Source organism: Martes martes, assembly GCF_963455335.1.
Source record: "Martes martes genome assembly, chromosome: 8".
Classification (NCBI taxonomy): Eukaryota; Metazoa; Chordata; class Mammalia; order Carnivora; family Mustelidae; genus Martes; species Martes martes.
The window spans coordinates 128,110,992-128,132,032 of record NC_137895.1 but is presented as its reverse complement, the minus strand read 5'-3'; the positions used below and the strand labels follow the sequence as shown (position 1 = coordinate 128,132,032).

The window sequence follows — 21,041 nt, the reverse complement described above, 5'->3', positions numbered from 1 at the left end:
AGAAGTTTAAGGAACATTTGTATGTGATCTCACATAGTAACCCAAACCTTGGCTAAGCATTTAAAGACCAAGATGTTTTGTATCAAGGGTTTCTTTGTTTTTTCTGAAGATTTTATTTATTTGAGAGAGAGAGCGAGAACAAGTGGGGTAATGGGGAGGGAGTGAGAGAGGGAGAGGGACAAGCAGACTCCCCGCTGAGCACAGAGTCCGACGGGGGACTCTATCCCACAATCCCGAGATCATGACCTGAGTTGAAGTCGTATGTTTAACTGACTGAGCCACCCAGGTGTCCCTTGCTGTATCAAAGGTTTCTTAAATGCATGGCTGTTTTAATGCTTAAAGAAAATGCCTATAAAATGGCCTTTATCACTTGGAGAGCGAAAATAAGACTAATGCTACCACCACTGCACACATATGGTTTGTTTCACGGGGAAGAAATTTGGATATGAAATAGAAATTCACATTTTGCAAGCAAAACAACTTAAAGAGATTTATAAGGGATCTATTTTGAATTACCCCCACATTTTTTTTAATCAGATGACTGACTCTTTTTACTTTGTAATGTAAAAAAAAGTTGAAAGTGTAGATACTGTATAATGGATGGATTTTTGTTCTTTGTAATTGCCACAAGTTATGTGTTGGAGCCCATATTCAACATCTCAAAAGCTTCAAACTTTAGGCTATGAACAGCTGGAGAGGAAAGTCATACACATTACTTACTCCAAGAGAAGCCAGAGCCGTAATTGCGGTTCTTGTTTCCATTATGTGCTGTAAATGGTTTCCTGCTTATAAAATGACTTCTAACTTTTAATTTTAAACCTACGGGCGGATATATAAATGATATATGTACATTCTTGTACAGAACAAATAATAGCTCACTTTAAAAATGAACTTTAGTTCCGTTAATAGCCAGGAAGATGTGTTCCAGTAATGGATAAGAATGTTCCCCTTAGGTATAAGTAGGAGTAGAAGCAAGTAGAGTGAGTCTTCAAGATTCTAGAACAACACTTTGTAGGATACCTAATGGCTCCAAAGAACAATGGCATTTGTTTCAACTCAAACAGATGTCCATTGGTGACTCATTAATTGTTGGTTGTTCATTCCCCTTGATTTGAAACAAACTTCTAGGGAACAGGGTTCATTTCTTTTGAATGTGCTACACCACAATCATTACACCGTAGTGCCTGATTGAAAGAACAGACAAAACCCACCAACTACAGCATCAGCTTGACTCCAACTTGAAGAGAACTTCAAGCTTTCTATCACACTTTGACTACCAGTGTCCTCTCTCTCACATTGAAGAAAGGCAGAAAACAAACAAAACAACCAAACAGAAGCAGAATCTTGGCTAACAGCCAGTGTGCAGATTCAGTGTGAAGGCTACTGTAGAGAGGCCTCCCTTATCAGACTTGGAGCTACTTGTTTGCTGCCCTTTGAGCTGCTAACTAAAAGCTTCTGGAAAAATGTGGGAGTAGACATCCCAAAATAATGCCAATACAAATATAATAGGGAAAGCTGACCCATGAATACCTTATTTGTCGAATTAAAAAAATTGACAGAATAATGATACATTTTTCAGATGCAACTCATTTAGAAGAGTTTGAATCTTGAACATTAAAAAGTTACAACTATACTCTTAATGTCTATTTGTAGGGGCAGGGGCTGCGACTGTTATTTAATTTTCAGACCATTGTTTTTAGATATAAAATGTCCCTTTAAATTTTGTTAAAATCAATATATTTAAAACAGTACATCTAGTGCTAGAAAAGGATGGCACCTTCAGCATCAAACTCCAGAAAAATTTCAGGAGCTATGTGTTCTTGAAAACTATCCACCCAGCAAACTATGGACTAAGTCAGTGCCATAAATTCATTCACTAAAAATTTAGTCTATTGATTATTGATATTACTGTAGTCTATTGGTTATTATTATTATTTTTTTAAAAGATTTTATTTATTTATTTGACAGAGAGAGATCACAAGTAGGCAGAGAGGCAGGCAGAGGGAGACGAGAAGCAGGCTCCCCACGGAGCAGAGAGCCTGATTCGGGACTCGATCACAGGACCCCGAGATCATGACCTGAGCCAAAGGCAGAGGCTTAACCCACTGCGCCACCCAGGCGCCCGGCAGGAATCATTTTTTAAAATTGCATCCTAAAATAAAATGGTAATTGGCCATTCATTTGCTCTAGAAAGGCCCTCTTTGGGGACTTTATCTGGGACAACCTGATGGCACCAGGGGTGGGGTAGGGGACGACGGGCATCCCAGATACAGTGGAGCAAGAGATGCCTAACCCGGAAGGCAGAGGAAGGGCTAGGTGGGGCTCTGCTGCAGCCTTAGCCTAAAGCCCAGGCTTCTGGTGTTCCGTGGAGGAAGAAACCCAAGGTAGAGTCAACAGAAAACCTTCTGTTTATGGTTTTTGTTTGTATTTTAATGGAACGTAATGGGGGAGGGGCACCTGGGTGGCTCAGGAGTCTGGACTCTTGATTTCCGCTCAGATCTTGATCTCAGGGTTGTGAGTTCAAGCCCTGGCCAGCCCTGCACATCTGGCACAGGTTCTCTCAATGGTAACATTAACAGCAACAAAAAGGAAGTAATGGGAAAACGATACTCAAAATAACTTTATAACCAACTTTGCTGGAGTGTCCCATATTATTAATTAATTAATTAATTAATACATTACAAATACAAATAATACACAGGAGTGTCCTGTATATGACCTATCAGTTAACTCGGGCTAAACAAGGAAACCTTTTCCCTATATATGCTCATTGGAACATAAATAAAGGTTCCAATGTCGTAGGACTGTCTGTAGAGATAATGTCTGTTGGTTTAAATAGAACCAGAAGCTGTTTCATCTGTGAAGGTATTGCCTGAGGCTTCTGTCTTGCTCAGACTGCCCAGATTATCTGAATGTCCATAAAATCGAGAATGGTATGTCTTATCGATAAGCAATAACGGCATTATTAAATTAAGGCGCTCTCGGGTCAAACCTATGATTATATTGGACCAAGAAAGTGTGACCATGACTTTAATTAATGTTTTGGCTTAATAGCTGTTTCTCACTTACAGAAATCGGAATAAGTGCATTCTTTTTTGTTTGTTTTTTAAGATTTTGTTTATTTGACACAGAGAGAGAGAGAGAGATACCACAAGTAGGCAGAGAGGCAGCTAGAGAGAGGGGGAAGCAGGCTCCCCGCTGAGCGAGAGCCCGATATGGGGCTCGATCTCAGGATCATGACCTGAGCTGAAGGCAGAGGCTTAACCCACTGAACCACCCAGGCACCCCAGAATAAGTGCATTCCCGATCTGTGATAGCTACAACACGCAGCTGTAGTTAGCATTTCTCAGTTACAATTTCTGCATTCGCAGAGAAGTGACAGCGTGGGGAAAAACAAAACAAAACAAAACAAACATGCGCATGCACATGTAAAATCTAGAGACTCCCTGACTAATCCCATATCCAGCGGATCGCACATCAACAACCGGATCACTCAGCTGCCAATGCCTGGCCCATAAGATTAGGAAGCAGGGATTCTGGGGTAGTTACCCCAGGAAGGCACTTGAAAGGATTGTGAATGGCTTGGATTCTACTTGAAATTTTAATCTGTTGGGGGCAATTTTGAGTTTTTTGTTTTGAAAGTCTCTCAAGGATATTTAAAAGAGCCTTCCAGAATAGTTTCATTTGTAGCAAGCCCAAAGGCAAAAAGCATTAAGAGCATTAGAATCATGGATAAAATTCAAGACAATCAATCAAAGTGCACTGTAAAATATAACAACCTATAAAAAGGGAAAAGCAAATAATTTTTGAAAATTATGGGGGTGCCTGGGTGGCTCAGTCATAAGGCTTCCGCCTTTGGCTCAGGTCATGATCCCAGGGTCGTGGGATCGAGCCCCACGTCAGGCTCCCTACTCAGCAGGAAGCCTGCTTCTCCCTCTCCCACTTCCCTTGCTTGTGTTCTCTCTTGCAGTCTCTCTCTCTCTCTCTCTGTCAAATAAATAAATAAAACCTTAAAAAAAAGAAAAGAAAATATGTACATTGGTTTAAAGGTTAGTTCCAATGAAACAAGGTTCTAACCTCAATCCCAAAAGAAAAGAATCACAGAGATCTCCCAAGACAGGCTGTTAATTAATCAGACAGGAAATACACGAGGAGGTACCCAGTTCCACGAGGGAGGTAATTCTAATAGAAGCCTATCGAAAAGTCCAAACAAACAAACAGACAAAATTTACTTATTTCAGGCTCTGGTTATAAAGGATTCTGTGAACACTGTGAGGCATTAAAGCAAGATGACACTAATCTAATGAATATTCATCGAGCACTCGCTGCACATTGGGCTCTGAAGATACAAAATTAATTAAAACATAATCCCTGACCTCAAGGAGTTTGCAGCCTAGTGAGAAAGGCAGAATTATAAACCAAATATTTTTACTGGAGCATAGAGGAGGGAAGAACATGAACTAGTCACATTAATTTTCTGGATTTCAGTAATGAGAAATGAAATGTAACACGACATTCTGGCATGAGTAAGTGGGTGGACAGAGATGTCACTCACTGAAGAAGAAAGATGACAAGTTCAGTTCTGGATAAAGTTCTGGAAACTAGCTTAAATGGAGGCCAGGAATTCAAAAAGTGGGATGGGTGGGAGATGGGGGCTTGAGCATTACCAGCATGAATGGGATGACTGAAATAATGGAAAGAGTATAAGAGGGTCAAGGACAGAACACTTCAGGGCAGTTAGCATTTAGGACAGTAATTCCTAACCTTGGCTGTATGTTGGAACAGAGTGGGAAAATTTAGAAGATATTGATGCCTGGGTCTCATCCCAAGAGACCTGATTTAACTGGTCTGGGAGAGGGTCTGGGCACTGGGATTTTACAAAGTTACCCAAGTCATTCTAATTTGGAGCCAGGATTGAGAACTACTCATCTATGGGATGGTACAGGAAAAGTAACAGAAAGATGGTATTTGGGATGCCAAAGGAGGGGTCTTCCAGAAACACGAACCTGCCAACCACATTGAAAATTACAGAAAGGCTGATAACGTAGAGACTAAAATGTTTCTGATACAAATAATGACTGATGAGATTAGGAAGGCCCATTCCAGTAGGGCAGGGGATGTCAGAGCCAGATGCTACAAACTCAGTGAATGCTGGTGGGGCAGAAATCAATCCAGCGCAATGAATACCAAACATGCTTTCAAGAAGTTTGGCTGTGAAGGGAAGAGAGAGGCCATGGCTAAGAGACAAGCAAGTTGGAGAAGGGCTTTTTTTTTTTTTTTTAATGATTTTTAAAGATTTCATTATTTATCTAGACTGAGGGACGGCACTAGCAGAGAGCAGAGAGAGACAGAGACAAAGCCAGAGACAGAGAATGAGAAAGAAGAGAAGGAATGAATATTTGGTGGACCAGCTCCTGGGGTAGATGAAAGCTGTGCAAACACAGATAAAATCTTATATTTTTGTCCCCCTTCCTTTTTTTTATGGGCCCAAGAAATGTCAAGATCTAAATGTTTTCTTTTAGTGCTAGTGTTTTCACAATGCAATTCTAAAGTAAATTCTCAATAAACCTATTTTGAATTGAAAGAGGTTTATGTCCCTCTAATTTATCTCAAATTTAAATAAAAACTTTGGTTCTAATCTGTAAGCACAAAACAATTTCATACTATTAAAGGGAGCCCAATGATAAACGAAATGATATAAAATACGACGGCTTCTCTTAGGCCTGATAAAATAGTTTAAATCATTTCAATACTACAGCTTTGCCAAATGCAATTCAAGTAAGTCTCTGATTTTTGAAGCTGAATCATAAATTACACGTTGTACCCTGACAAAATTGCCATTTCGTGGCATTTGCATCAAACCCATTATCTTGTGTTCTGTTGCCTAGTTACGGGAATTCTGAAGTTTAATGCATTTTAGACGGATATTTAAATCTCACACAGAATTTCAGCTATGCAGTCTACAGAAAGAGGAACAGTTGGACACATCTGCTTCCTTAAATTTCCAAAGGAAACTTCTTTGTTTACACAGGCTCAGACCTGCTAGGTTTTCCGGCAGGGTGCATTCATTTTCAATGGAGGACAGTCAGTAGCACACTTTGAGACACAACAAAATTATACTTGTTTTCTGGTTTTGTTTTTGTTTTTACTACAGGCACAGAGAAAAGAAAATCTTTCCTTTGCCTATCTGTTTAAGGTTTGAAAACTGTGAAGTCCTGCTTCGTTGGTAGAATTCTGCATATAACACATACACAGGCATGCCTCTCTATAGTGGCTTGACTTACCTGTTCCCAGGTGAACACGTGTTGATTGAAATAATACTGAATTTGTTCATTTGCAATATTAATGCACAGCTGCTCAAAGGAATTTTTTTTGAAATTTTCGAAGCCAAATATATCCAGAATGCCGATGCTTAGTTCATCACCATTCTCACTGGAAAATTAAAGAGGCAGGATTTTGAGTTCTTACTTACTTTCTCAAGAGGGAATGTATAGCAGGGTATCTTCAAGGATACTTTTGTGATTTAGTTAAAAAAATACTACCAAGACGGAGAGTGAAAATTTCTCCAATGAATATAAAGTAGGTAGCATTAACTTTAATATACAAAAGATACACGATTTGCCTTGTACTACAGACACAGCTCCTTCACTATCTCCTGGAGGTTCATGGGTGTAAGATCATAGCCCTAAGTCCTGAATCATAGGGAAAACCTGGCCAGCACTCCGAACACAGCAAAATTATGTTCAGTAAAAATTATAGCAGAAAAGTAAAAATTCTGTGTAAGAGTATCTTTAGTCTTCCACTTTAGGACAATTAAAACATGTTGCTAAAAATATTTACCTCTTTTAAAGAATCAATATTTACTTTTGAGTTATTCATTCATAATTATTTAATATAGAATAAACAGTAACCTGGAGAAAGATATAAATATATTTGGATTTATTTTATAATCAAATACTTTAAAATGCAGTTAAATATTATTTTATTATTTTTTAAAAAGATTTTATTTATCTGAGAGAGAGTGAGAGAGAGACAGAGCATGAGCAGGGTGAGGGGCCAGACTCTCTGCTTGAGCGGGGAGCCAGACCTGGGCCAATCCGAGGACTCCAGGATCTTGACTACAGCCAAAGGCAGATGCTTAACCAACTGAGCCACCCAGGCACCCTAAATAACTATTTTATAATTAAATATTCCAAATGCATGCTTTTCCTGTTCCTCCATAATAATTAATTCCTCTCTGTTCATTAAAAGTTAGATACCTGGTCAAAAGTTTACCCCTCCCCCAAGAAATATATGTATTGCAAAGTTACTTTCATGTCAATTTAAAAAGGAGAGAATAGCAGTGCCTGGGTGGCTCTGCGGGTTGAGCGTCAGACTCGTGGTTTTAGCTCGGGTCTTGATCTCAGGGTCACGAGTTCAAATCCAGTGTGGAGCCTACTTGAAAAAAAAATCGAGAAGAGTATAGACATCTCTCTGTATTCACTATTTATGTAACCTAGGTTAACTCTTGGTGCTGTGTGAGGAAGTGATTTGGAAATGACTGCTGTCAGCTGCATGCTGAGAAGTGAAGTATATTCTCTGCATTTGGAAGAACTGACTGAACTTAGAATGCAAAGTTCCAGAACCCTGTGACGGGATGGACAAACGGAAAGCTATCCAAGTACTTCGGAAAATTCCTATTTATGAAGAGTGAGTATAAATTTTTGCTGGTTTAGTCAAAATTATCATTCTTTAAAAAAACTGCTGTCCCACAGGATCCCACTGAGATAGATATTTAACTTGTCTAATAATGTGTTAGAACCAGGAGGACCTTGGAGTTGACCTTGTTCAGGGATTCTTAAACTGGGATCTGCTACTGACCATCAAGGGTCTGGAGTCACAATCATGCACCATATTCTGGTGGGTAGGTGTCCATTTTTTATTCTGGAGTGAAGAACATAGTTTTCAAGAGATTCTTAAAAGGCTCCAAGTTACCTGCCAACAATTAAGACCACGGACTTGTCATTCCACGCCTTTACTGAACAGGCTGAAGAAGACAGATGCACAGAAAGGCAGTGACTTGCCCAGGGCCGCGCAACAAGTTAGTGGCAGAGCCCGGCACAGAATGCAGGCTCTTCGAAATCTTAAATGTAAATCTTTCCAGATTGAACTAAACTATTTGAATGGTCCTATTTTAGTTTCTTAAACTTTCTGTAAAAAATTTTAAAAATCTAAGATTTGGATAGCTTCCTTTATTGTATGGAAAGGAAAGTGACTAAGGAGTGACTAGGCTCTAGCTGAATTTTCAGCAGATCGCCTGTTTGGGTCGTACTCTTCCGGGTACCACTGAGGGGCCAGACGTGCAGATGGTAACTAACACAATGAGGCTGTGGAATATACTGGTACTGAAAATTCTCGAATGTTTCCATGTTCATCTGAAAGTGTGGCATCCTATAGATGGCTACACATGAACATACAAACTATCTTGACTGTTAAATCTAATGGGCAAATTGGATTTGATTTGCAGACCCAGTCAGATAGGCTACAGGGAGGCAAGAAGCAATTCTGAGGGATCCAGAGTTGAGAACATGGAGGAATAATGGACACTCTCTGAGGCATTTTGGATAATATTATGGTGTGGTATGTATTTTAGCGGAAAAATGAGAGTGAGTTACTCATCTGAAATGTGTATAAAATGGTCTTTTATGCTTAGCAAGCAAATGTGAGCAAGGTAACTTAGGGTTGGCAGCTATTTTATTTTTTTGGATACAGATTTCTACAGATTGTATAGTTTATGGCAGAACAAAGTTTTAGGCGTAAATGTAGGAACTTATATCTACGCACAACTCCTGGTAGGTACACAGACAGCATTCAGTTAATGGTGGCTGCGATTCTTTATTTCTAAGATGAGGGCATAGACTTATGGTCAAATAACATTATTGTTCATATGTGGGTTCTACCATTTACTATTTATTTAGAGGGTTTCTGAACCAAATTTCATTACAGGTCATAAGGCCTACCCTTACAGGGTTATGGTGACGGTTAAAATATAAAGAGAAAGTTTTCCTTTGCCTTAAAGATTTAATTTGATCCCTTGGAACAAAGAAAACATGAAAAAAAACCCTGCTAAAATGACATTTCATGCAAATATCAAATGGTTTATACTTCACAACACACTCTCTTATTAAAAGAACATATACAGGGACACCTGGGTGGCTCAATTGATTGGGCAGCTGCCTTCGGCTCAGGTCATGGTCCCAGTGTCCTGGGATCGAGTCCTGCATCGGGCTCCTTGCTCAGCAGGGAGCCTGCTTCTCCCTCTACCTCTGCAGGCCACTCTGTCTGCCTGAGCTTGCGCGCTCTCTCTCTCTCTCTGACAAATAAATAAATAAAATCTTAAAAAAAAAAAAGAACATATACATGGATAAGATGTCACATGAAAAATTCACTTTCTATTATGTTTGCTCATGTTACTCCTACTTTACGTTCCAGCACTTTAAAAATTTTATAGCTATCTGGCCGAATAAAGTGCTACTAGGAAATAAAGCAGATCTATTGAAAGAGAACTTTAATAATGACACAGTAACAATTAGGAACATCCTCGGAGGGACTCCTATACAAACCTGTAAATTAGAAAACAGATCTGCATCACGTGACATTTGGGGAAAAAATGTCTCCATAGGAATTTTACCTTAGTGAGGCGCCATGCTTCAGTAAGCTGTTGATATGATTGACTATCCAACTAAAGAGCCGCCCGTATAAAGTTTTCGCCATGGCATCTCGGACGTCAGTGGCTTTTTCTACGGTATTGGGTCGTATGATGGTTTCTCCTCTAGTGACCACACAGTGGGAGGTGAGAGCTTCTTGGAGCTCATCTGCCTGAATGCAAAGCAGAGAAGCAGCTGGAAGGAAGAAACAGAGGTGCTGTTAGAAAAAGTCACGGCCATGGAGTCACTTCCCATAAAATGAAAATGCCTCAGTTTACCTTCTTCCGACGACATGAAATAAATACGGGAAGACTTCATAATGTAAAAATAAGTTCCTATTCAGTAGTTGTCCTGGGTCTTCTTCATTTTTCTCTACTTGACTGGTCAAATGTAGGCTGCCGTATAATATAGCACAACCCAGACCGAACTGGCTGACAGCAGGGAAAACATTCGCACCAGCCAGGGGTTGTTTATGGAATGCCAAACACAATTTCACTGAATTATGTTAAATAATGTAAAATTTAAATTATTCATTTAAATAAAGAATAGGTTTGGGATAATTTTGATACCCATTATTACATACATATTTTTAAAATGAAGAAGTTAATTGGAAGATGACTTAGACTTCAGGGATAAACCCAAACAAATGTATTTTATGTAACTTCTGCAATATTTAACCAAAAAAAGCATAAACCTTATCTTGACATACAAATATATATATTTAATCATACTACTACTCAGTTAGACATTTTAATTACTGAAGTTTGTTAAAATGTGATGCCTGGAACATTTATTTATATTTAATGATAAACATCACAGGGAATTTTAAATAAATACTATTTAAATTCAGTGGAGAAAAATTTTTGAATATAGTAAACATCTTTAATCCAAACTATTACATGACAGACTATTTTTTAAAATCAGTGGTTCTTTCAAATTATTTTCAACATTTTGAACTTAATTTTAGCATTTGGGACAAGCTATTTCTTGGCTATGTGGCTAGGATCATTGAACCTTACTTAAATAATTTTTTTTTTTTTTCCCCAGGGATGCCTGGGTGGCTCAGTTGGTTATGAGCCCAGGGTCCTGGGATCAAGTCCTGCATTGAGCTCCTTGCTCAGTGGGGAGCCTTTTTTCTCTGCCTGCCGTCCCCCCGCTTGTGTACTCTCTCTCTCTGACAAATAAATAAAATTTAAAAATCTTAAAAAAATTGAAAAAACTATTTTTTTCTTCAGACATCTTACCTTTGAAGTTAACATTCTGCATTTTTTTCCTTTAAGCATGTTTATTGCTATTATCCTGCACATACATTTCATCTTAATAAAATATCTTACGCATTTCTCATTTTGTTAAGTATTACTTATAAACGATTTAATTTGCTATGTAATATTCTGCTCTATGTCAAAATATATAAATGATTTTTAAGTTGTTGGATGTTTAGGTCATTTCCATCTGTTCATAATTATAAAGAATGCTGGGATAAATATTTGGAGCATGAAACTGTGTTCTTATATTATTGTCTTAGCATAAAGTGCCTAAGTTCAACAACTCATCCAGAGTATACAAACATATTTAAGCCTTTTGATATATACTATTTCGCTGCTCTTCAGAAACTCTCAACCAATTACATTATTATCATCCAAGTGAAAAATCAATAATTTCAATGCAATTTCATGGACGCCACAGATTATTATTTTTGAAAATGACCGATTTGATAAGAAAAAATGCCTTTGTTTTTCAATTTGTTTTTAACTGACTCCTAGTGAAGCTAAATACTTTCTTCTCTTCATAATTTTTTTTTGAAGATTTTATTTATTTATTTGACAGACAGAGATCACAAGTAGGCAGAGAGGCAGCCGATGTGGGGCTTGATCCCAGGACCCTGAGATCATGACCTGAGCTGAAGGCAGAGGCTTTAACCCACTGAGCCACCCAGGCACCCCTTCTCTTCATATTTTTATTAGTGATTTGTGATTTGCCTTTGCCTTTTGTCACTGATATATTTGTCTTTTCCTAATCAGCTTAGAAGAGTTCTTTATAGCTCACACATATTGCTTATATATGTGTTGGAAATACTTTCTCTCATTTTTCACTTGTATTGTAATTTCATTTATTTTTCTTTTGTTAGTATGAAAGAGTTTTTAATTTTTATGTAGTCAAATATCCATTAAAAAATCCTTTCTGCTTTTCTTTTCTGCACATAAAATCCTTCAAATCTTTTCTCATCTCAGAATTATATAAATGTACTTTGTCTTGTACTTTTATGATTTTCTGCATTTAAATTGATAAAGGTTTGGTATATCGTATATGACAAGAATTCAGACTCTTCTCCCAAATGGCTAGCCAGTTCACTGTCCCTACAGCATTGATTCCCTAGTAATTTTGTAATGCCATTTCCAGCAATTCAGACCTATTTCTGAATAGTGTCTCCCATTGATTAATATGTCTGTTTCTATTCCTACATTGTTCATTCACTTGATGTGTATTTATTGAGTGTCTACTATATGCCAAGCATTCTACCTGGGAATATATTACTAAGTATAATACCTTATAAGACAGACTTCTAGTTTTGATCATCTTTATCCAGAAGGAATGGGAGACTAATCAAGAAATTTAAGTGGGAAGATAGAAGGAGAAGAGGGAGAGGAAGTACAAGGAGGGGGACAGGGACACTGAGAGAACCCGCTGCTACATGCACTCAGTGGTTTCTGAATGATTGTGGAGAATGGCCTGGAAAAGTTCAAGAGGTGATGTAGAAGGGACAATTGGGAGGTCCCTTGGCTCAGGTGAGAGGTGATATTGTCTTCAGTGAGAATGATGATAATGGAAATAAAGAGAAGTGGTTAGTTTTGAGAGATATTTATAGGATAGAACAGACAGAACAGGTGCCTGATTGAAACAATGCACCTATAAATCCATCAGGAAACATGGCCTTGGTTTGCAGATAATTCCTTGCAACTTTAATTACAAACGATTTTAAGTAAGTCAGCAAAAATTTCTATTTTCCATAAATGGCTATTCCAGAAAGCACCTTAATTAATTTTAACTATATTCCCATTAATATTAACCTCTGTAACCCATTTGACTGTCTCCTTCTATCCAGAAAAAAGGTTCTCACTTATCAAAGTCATTTCTTAGTTTGGTAGTTTCCGAGTATATGCATATCTACAACATAGCTCTACTGTAAATCATTCTATTCACTGCTGATAACTTTCCTAATTATAATCAATGGTGAGATTTGAATCCATCATTGGAGTTTTCTGTTTTTTCCTTCCACTTCTGATAACTGAGGACTGCTGGGAGCTACATATCAGCTCTGTGCTACTGGCTGACGGGTGCCAAAAACTACTAGATTTGCTGAATGAAAGGTCAGCCTGGGATTTAAGCAACCTGCAGCACATTGGCTAAAAGAAGGCCCAGCTTTTTGTGGGCTGGAAGGAGCTCTATGGCTCAGAAAATCAATCAATAAATATTAGTCTAAAACCTTCTATGCCAATTGACTTTATTTATATATGAAAAATCAGAGCAGGTTCCCAGGTCCATGACAATCATTACATGCCAAACTCAGTCCTGCTGTATTACCAAGCTGGCCCCAGAGACACAGTGGGAGGGAGATGATAGGGATCTGGGGACAGGTTCAGGCCAGGATGCCTGGCATCTTGTCCCCTGAAATTACACCTCATTCTGTTCCTCATTAAATATAAATCAGAAAAAAATACATATAAATAAAAATTTATATCATAATTCCCTAAGTTATGAATGAAATGTCTAAAAAATCTGGAACTATGGGGGCTTATGACCATATTAAAAATAAAAAAACAGTGTATATTCTAAATAAAAAAGCTATGTCACCACAAGATCAATGGGAAAACTTAAGTTATTGGAGTAATTCATCAAACTTTGCTAGTTAGAGAAAAATGTTGATTTGAAGCTAATACCATGATGCACTTTTCTTATATAGAAAATGATCGCAGGGTGCCTGGGTGGCTCAGTGGGTTAAGCCTCTGCCTTTGGCTCAGGTCATGATCTCAGGGTCCTGGGATCGAGCCCTGCATCGGGCTCTCTGCTCAGCTGCGAGCCTGCTTCCCCCCTCTCTCTGCCTACCTCTTTGCCTACTTGTGATCTCTCTCAGTCAAATAAATAAATAAAATCTTAAGAAAAAAAAAAAAGAAAGAAAATGATCGTAAAATCAGTCTACCCAAGGTGGGTGAGTATAAAAACCACCCAGCATGAAAATAAATGTACAAGTCTTATTACTTATAAAATGATATAGATGCTAAATCTATAAAATAATAACTTTTACTCTTTTCAGATCAGTTTACTAAATTTTAGTGATATTTTCTGTGTTTTTACATTGAAACGTCAATAGCTCCTAGAATAGGAAAGCCTAGTCTTGAGAAAAGTTCTCTACAGTAATCAGTTAATTTGTAGGCATGAAGATCTGTTTCAAATATTGGCCTTTAAAAACTTCATTTTATGCAAATTGAATCAGAGTATTCTTTTTTAGGATTCCAGATAAGTACAACTGCCTGAGATTATCTTTATGAGCCACTTACAGTATTCCGTTAGGCGTTTTTCAAGAGTTCAGTTTTGAGCAGAAGATAGTAACACTCACAGTTCTCCAGAGCTGCATGATTGGAAATGTGGCTCTTGTCAATCTGGTGTTCAGTTGCCACGGAAGAAAACTCAATGTTGCCAACATTCAAGATTGCAGCCAGTATACTGTATATACTTCCAAGTTGCTGAAACACACCATACAAATGTTAGCATCACTCTCCCCTGGAGGACAGCAAGGCGGTGGCGATGGCTGGGGACAGAGCAGGCAAGAATCCCAAGATTCCAGCACAAGGTCATTCCGCAGAGGATGATGTCAGCCTCTGAGACCCATGGAGGCTCAGTCTCCTTAGTCATTTTAGTATGAGAGGTGGGCATGGTGCCTCTTTGCCAGTGAGTGCTAAAAAATATTTTATGAATGCAAATACCAGTAAAAAATAGAAACAAGGAGTTCCCCTAGGAGGAAGTTGAAATGATTGAATTCCTTAGGCCACAGATCAATCTATCTACATGAAACTGAACTTCAGAACTTAATGTGATCACGTCCAGATGCTCCTTTCCCTTGAGGCAATCTTAAAAGTGACATTGTATGTGTGGATAAGTGAGAGTGAGGAAAGAGAAATCCAAAGAGCCCAGCGCCCAAATCAAAGGATATGTGTGATTTAAGTTTAGGCATGAAAACTTTGGACAACAGCTTAGAGTTTATAGTGGTAAAACCCTTCTAAATAAGGTACATCAAAATACATCAGAAACACTCACACCCACAACTCTTCTTGGAGGCACTGGAGGCATTTTGCCAAGGAGACTATGGTCATTGTAGTTGTCACTCCAACTATGTTCAAGGTGCGGTTAAGTATAGGAAAGAGACAAAATCCTTTATTGTTGTCTTATGTTGCTGCCTTGATTCTAACTCAGTTCCTACACTTATCAGAAATGATTATCCCATCCGCTCCAACATCCCAATTCACGATAAAAACTGGATATGAAAAAAATCTTCAGGGATATTTATTCATTCACATATAACATATATATGAATACAGATTAAATGAATATATAAACATTAAAATAAATATATTTATTGAATGAATATACAGACATATCTTCGACTATCTATGTTCTCACTTATCTGATGCAACCTATACTTTATGCCAGGCCCTGCTCTAGTCACAGGGGTTCCAGCAGAGGAAAGACGAAGACATTGGTTTCCTTGGGGTGTCCAGGCAATGAGAAGGCCGACATTAAGAAAACAAACAAAGAGATGAACGTGACATTTTCAGTAACTCAATGGGCTGTGAAGGCGGGGAGGTTAGAGAAGGCAGTCCTTTGGGAAGCAGAGACCTGGATGACAAGGGAGTCAGCCAGGAAAGAACTAGAATCAGATCGTTCCAGGCAGAGGAGACAGCAAGGACAAGGGCCTGCTTTGCAGAAAGAAGGCCAGAGTGGGGCTGGAGGACAGCGAGTAAGGGGCAGGGATGTGGGTGTGATAGGGGCCAGGGAGGTGAGCTTGGGCAAGACCAGCCAGGCCCTCTGTGCCACCAGAAAGGGTGTGGGTTTCATTCAAAGGGCCACGGAGAGCCACTAGAGATTCCAAAGTAGGCAGCGGTGATATTTGAAACATGACTCTGCCAGGATGTGGAAATGAACGGATTGGAGGCAGATGGCAAAGTAGAATGGGCAGGAGGCTGGGGAGAGGTGGTGGCTTGGACTAGGACAGTGGCAGAGATGGAAAGCAGTAGACGGCCTGGGGCATATTTTGGAAGTAGAGCAATATATGCACTGATGGGCTGGTGTGAATCAATTTTCTACGAAAATTCTCTTGGTAAGGAATTTCCATTTGTAAAACTCGTAACTTGTAAAGAACCAACCAGCGTGGGCTTCAGCGGCAGGTGGAGAGTTAAACAGAGCCTCTGCCATCCTGCTCTACTTTTCGTGAGGCAACTACAGACCTTGTGGATAATCTACACCAGGAATACTTCATAAATAGGTTGTTGAAAACTATGTTCCTTCGACACTTTGTGTGTTTGTCAATTAGGGACTAGAAAGTTCATGGGGCGCCTGGGTGGCTCAGTGGGTTAAAGCCTCTGCATTCGGCTCGGGTCATGATCCCAGGGTCCTGGGATCAAGCCCCGCATCGGGCTCTCTGCTCAGCGGGAGGCCTGTTTCCTCCTCTCTCTCTGCCTGCCTCTCTGCCTACTTGTGATTTCTCTGTCTGTCAAATAAATAAATCTTTAAAAAAGAAAGTTCAGATGTGTCCATTCCAAAGTCATATTTGAACAGTGTTTAGGGATCCATAATAGAGAATCACATGCTGAGTCGATGGACATACAATTCTTACTCAGCTGTTTATGAGAAGGGCTGAGTAATCCTCCCAGGCTGGGGCTCTCCTTGATATCCTATAATTACAGTATCCATTTGGATTAAAGTTGGAGGCAAAAAATCAGGGCCCTGGCTCAGTTTGGTTTGGCAGCTAGCTTGATGGAGCTCAAAAGGACCTCAGATATAGGTATGACTTTGACCAAGCACTTGGGTTATTCATGGTACAAACACTAATCATCCCTGATGTTGGTCACCCTAAGGAATTCAAAACAATTTTTGTTTGATGGTTAACAATAATAAGCAAAAGAACATTATCCCATATAAAACTACCGAGGCAATCTAACAACTTTCCAAGGGCTTTGAATGAGCTGAGCTTTGAATCCTGACTCCTAGCCCATTGAATGTGCTATGCCTTCCCACGGAGGAAGAGTGGCTTGCAGGAAAAGTGTGCTCTCCAAGTGCTCTGCAGAGTCTGGAAAACACTCACAATCCCTTCTACCCACTCCACCTCCTGCTGTACAGCAGTGTCTGTCCTTGAGGGAGCTGGACTGCTGTTGCTTTTGCTACATTTGCAAGGACAAAAACAGTTCTGGTTTACTGGAGAGTCAGACCTTCATGGTTCTGATGCATCAGGCTCGAGCCTGTTCCATTGTGCTCTGGACATTTCTGCTCTCTGTGCTTGTACCCTAGGCTGGTCTGCCAGGTAGACAGCAATCCAAGACTATGTGTGTGGGCAAGTTCACTTTCCTCTCTACGCTGAGTTAATCTGCCCTGGACAAAAGAATTCTGTTAGAAGGACTCTCCCTCTTCCAGAAGTTTACTGTCCTACCCCTCTTAGTCAGTCATCCACCCATCCATTCATTCATTCAACCGTCTTCTGTTGACTATTTATTAAGCATTATGGGAGATACTGGGTATATACCGAGAAATAAGAACAATTTCTGCTCTCAAGTACTTTACGTGTTCCTAGAACCAAAGGGCATGGATCATTTCCTATATTGAATTTCTATATGGATCACGTCTACTTTCTGTATTTTATTATAGTTTTTAAAAAATTAATAGACTTTATTTTTAGAGTAGTTTTTGGTTCACAACAAAACTGAGTGGAAGTGCATAGTTCCTATGTAGCCCCTGTCCTCCCGACTCCACACACACACAGCTTCCCCCATTATCAATATCCTGGATTAGAGCGATACATATGTCATGATCAATGAACTACACTGACACATCATTATCACTCAAAGTCCATAGGTTATGTTACAGTTCACTCTTGGTTTTGTACATTCTCTGGATTTTTACAAAGGTATAATGACACATTTCTACCATTAGAGAAATTTCATTACCCCAAAAGTTCTCTGTGCTCTGCCTGTTTATCTCTCTTTCTCACACTCTCTCACCACCACTGGTCTTTTACTGTCTCCATAGTTTTGCCTTTTCCAGAATGTCATATGGTTGGAATCCTACAGTATACAGCCTTTTCAGATTGGCTTCTGCCATCCAGTAATGTGTAGTTAAGGTTCCTCCATATCTTTTCATGGCTTGAAAGCCCATTTCTTTTTAGTGCTGAATAATATCCCACTGTTGGGATGTAGCATAATTTATTTATCCACTCACCCACTGAACTTGACATCGCAATTACTTCAAGTTTTGGCAATCAGGAATAAAGCTTCTAATAAAGCTTCCTTTGGGTAAATACCAAGGACCCTGATTGTTGGATCACACGGTGAGAGTAGGAGAACTCTTCCCATGGAGAATGTCACGTGAAGAACTTTTTTTTTTTTTAAATATTTTTATTTTTAAGTAATCTCTACACCCAAAGTGGGGCTCAAACTCATAACCCTAATAACTCTGAGATCAAGAATCACACATTCTACTGACTGAGCCACCCAGGCACCCTCTGCCATGTGAAGAGGAAGACAGAAATCAAGGCGAGGCATCTGCAGTCCAAGGATCACTAAGGTTTGCCAGGGAATCACCAGGAAGTAGGGAAGAGGCATGGATTTCCCCTCCCAGCCCTCACAAGAAACCAACCTTGTCTCAAACTTCTTACCTCTAGAACTGTGAGGAAATACATTTCTGTTGTTTAAGTCACCCAGTCTGTGGTACACTGCTATGGCGCCCCAGCAAAGAAATAGAGTATCAATGCCTTTTTGTTACATTAATGAATAATATATATATAACCTTGGAATAAGCAACGTGTTTATCCTTAACTGTTTAAAACGCTTAAGGGAAATATCAAAGACATAGTAAGACAATCTGACAATTACTTTTGTGACTTGAATGTAAATACTCATTTGATAGTACACTTATAATTTTAATTTGAGAACCATAACATAATTTGATTGCAAATTATTTTCAAATGTAAAAGATAAGTTGATCTACTACATTAGTAATTTTGAATTATCATATTTTCAGGGCTAATAAGTTGAAGTGTTTAAGAAGATTTAGCTAAATGATCAGGAAGTTTAGAAAGTCCTTATCAGGCTTTGTAAGACCGCTGTGTCGTCATTCAGAATATTTTAAAGACTGAGATGCACTAAATTTTTATCTGGTTTCAGGGATTTAAAGAACTTAATTATGTCGGTTTAGGACAACTTAAGGTTCTATTTATGAGTTAAGTGAACAAAGTTACTGAATCTTGTTTCTATTCTTATACAAACATTGTTAGATGCACAAATTCAAACAAAAGATGTGTCAAGAGAATGAGAAGACAAGCTCCAGATTGGAAGAAAATATTTGCAAAAGGCACATCTGGGAAAGGACTGTTATCCAAAACATACAAAGATTTTTAAAAAACTCAACAGTTAAAATAAATAAATAAAAAATAAATTAAAAAAGGGAGTTAAGGACCTTAACAGACACCTCACCAAAGAAGATATACAGATGTAAAACGAGTATATGAAAGATGTTCTATATCATGTGTCATCAGGAAAACACAAATTAAAAACACAAGGGTAGGGGCGCCTGGATGGCTCAGTGGGTTAAAGCCTCTGCCTTCAGCTCAGGTCATGATCCCAGGGTCCTGGGACCGAGCCCTGCATCGGGTTCTGTGCTCAGCATAGAGCCCGCTTCCTCCTCTCTCTGCCTGCTTGCGATCTCTGTCTGTCAAATAAATAAATAAAATCTTAAAAAAAGAATTTAAAAACACAAGGGGATACCGCAGCATACCTCTTAGATTGGCGAAAATCCAAAACACTGACACCACCAAATGTGATAACTCATAGTCCAAAGAAAATGTATTTGATTGTTATTTTAGACGATCATAAGAAATGTAAGCAAAATTAAAGCAGAAAAAGGTATTTTCATTTTGGACTTAAGACATATGACTCTGGGGGCACCTGGGTGGCTCAGTGGGTTAAGCCTCTGCCTCCAGCTCGGGTTATGATCTCAGGGTCCTGGGATCGAGCCCCGCATCAGGCTTTCTGTTCAGTGGGGAGCCAGCTTCCCCCTCTCTCTCTGCCTGCTCCCCTGCCTAGTTGTGATCTCTTTCTGTCAAATAAAAACAAATAAATAAAATCTAAAAAAAAAAAAAAAAGAAGACATACGACTCTGTGCAAAGAAAAACAAATAAAACTTCCTGTCATGACATTGGACCAGATGGACCTCATAGATATATACAGAACATTCCACCCTAAAACAACAGAATACTCATTCTTCTCAAGTGCACATGGAACCTTCTCCAGAATAGACCACATACTGGGTCACAAATCAGGGCTCAACCGATACCAAAAGACTGAGATGATTCCCTGCATATTCTCAGATCACAATGCTTTGAAACTGGAGCTCAATCACAAGGAAAAGTTCAGAAGGAACTCAAATACCTGGAAGCTAAAGACCACCTTGCTTAAGAATGCTTGGATCAACCAAGAGATCAAAGAAGAACTTAAACAATTTATGCAAACCAATGAGAACGAAGACACTTCACTCCAAAACCTATGGGATACAGCAAAGGCGGTCCTAAGGGGGAAATTCATAGCCATCCAAGCCTCCCTCAAAAAAATTGAAAAATCCAGAATATACCAGCTGTCTCTACACCTTAAAGAACTGGAGAATCAACAACAAATCAAACCAACTCCACACGTAAGAAGGGAAATAATCAAGATTAGAGCAGAGATCAACGAGGTAGAAACCAGAGATACAGTAGAACGTATCAATGAAACTAGAAGCTGGTTTTTTGAAAGAATCAATAAGATCGATAAACCATTGGCCACACTAATCCAAAAGAAAAGAGAGAAAGCCCAAATTAATAAAATTATGAATGAAAAGGGAGAGATCACAACTAACACCAAGGAAGTAGAAACAATCATCAGAAGCTATTATCAACAGTTATATGCCAATAAGCTAAGCAACCTAGATGAAATGGATGCATTCCTGGAAAACTATAAACTCCCAAAATTGAACCAGGAAGAAATTGACACACTGAATAGACCAATATCCAGTAACGAGATTGAAGCAGTGATCAAAAACCTCCCAAAAAACAAGAGC

General features: G+C 39.0%; 1 protein-coding gene across 1 annotated transcript in view; it reads right to left on the bottom strand.

Moving 5' to 3' along the window:
* Positions 1 to 21,041, bottom strand: part of MYO3A (myosin IIIA) — a gene marked incomplete at its 5' end in the record, with an annotated part of 224,003 nt that overhangs the window by 86,161 nt on the left and 116,801 nt on the right. The window contains 3 exons of the mRNA XM_080811651.1: positions 6,285 to 6,432; positions 9,671 to 9,881; positions 14,302 to 14,428. Coding sequence (XP_080667777.1) covers positions 6,285 to 6,432; positions 9,671 to 9,881; positions 14,302 to 14,428 — 486 coding nt within the window. The remainder of the gene's footprint in view (positions 1 to 6,284; positions 6,433 to 9,670; positions 9,882 to 14,301; positions 14,429 to 21,041) is intronic.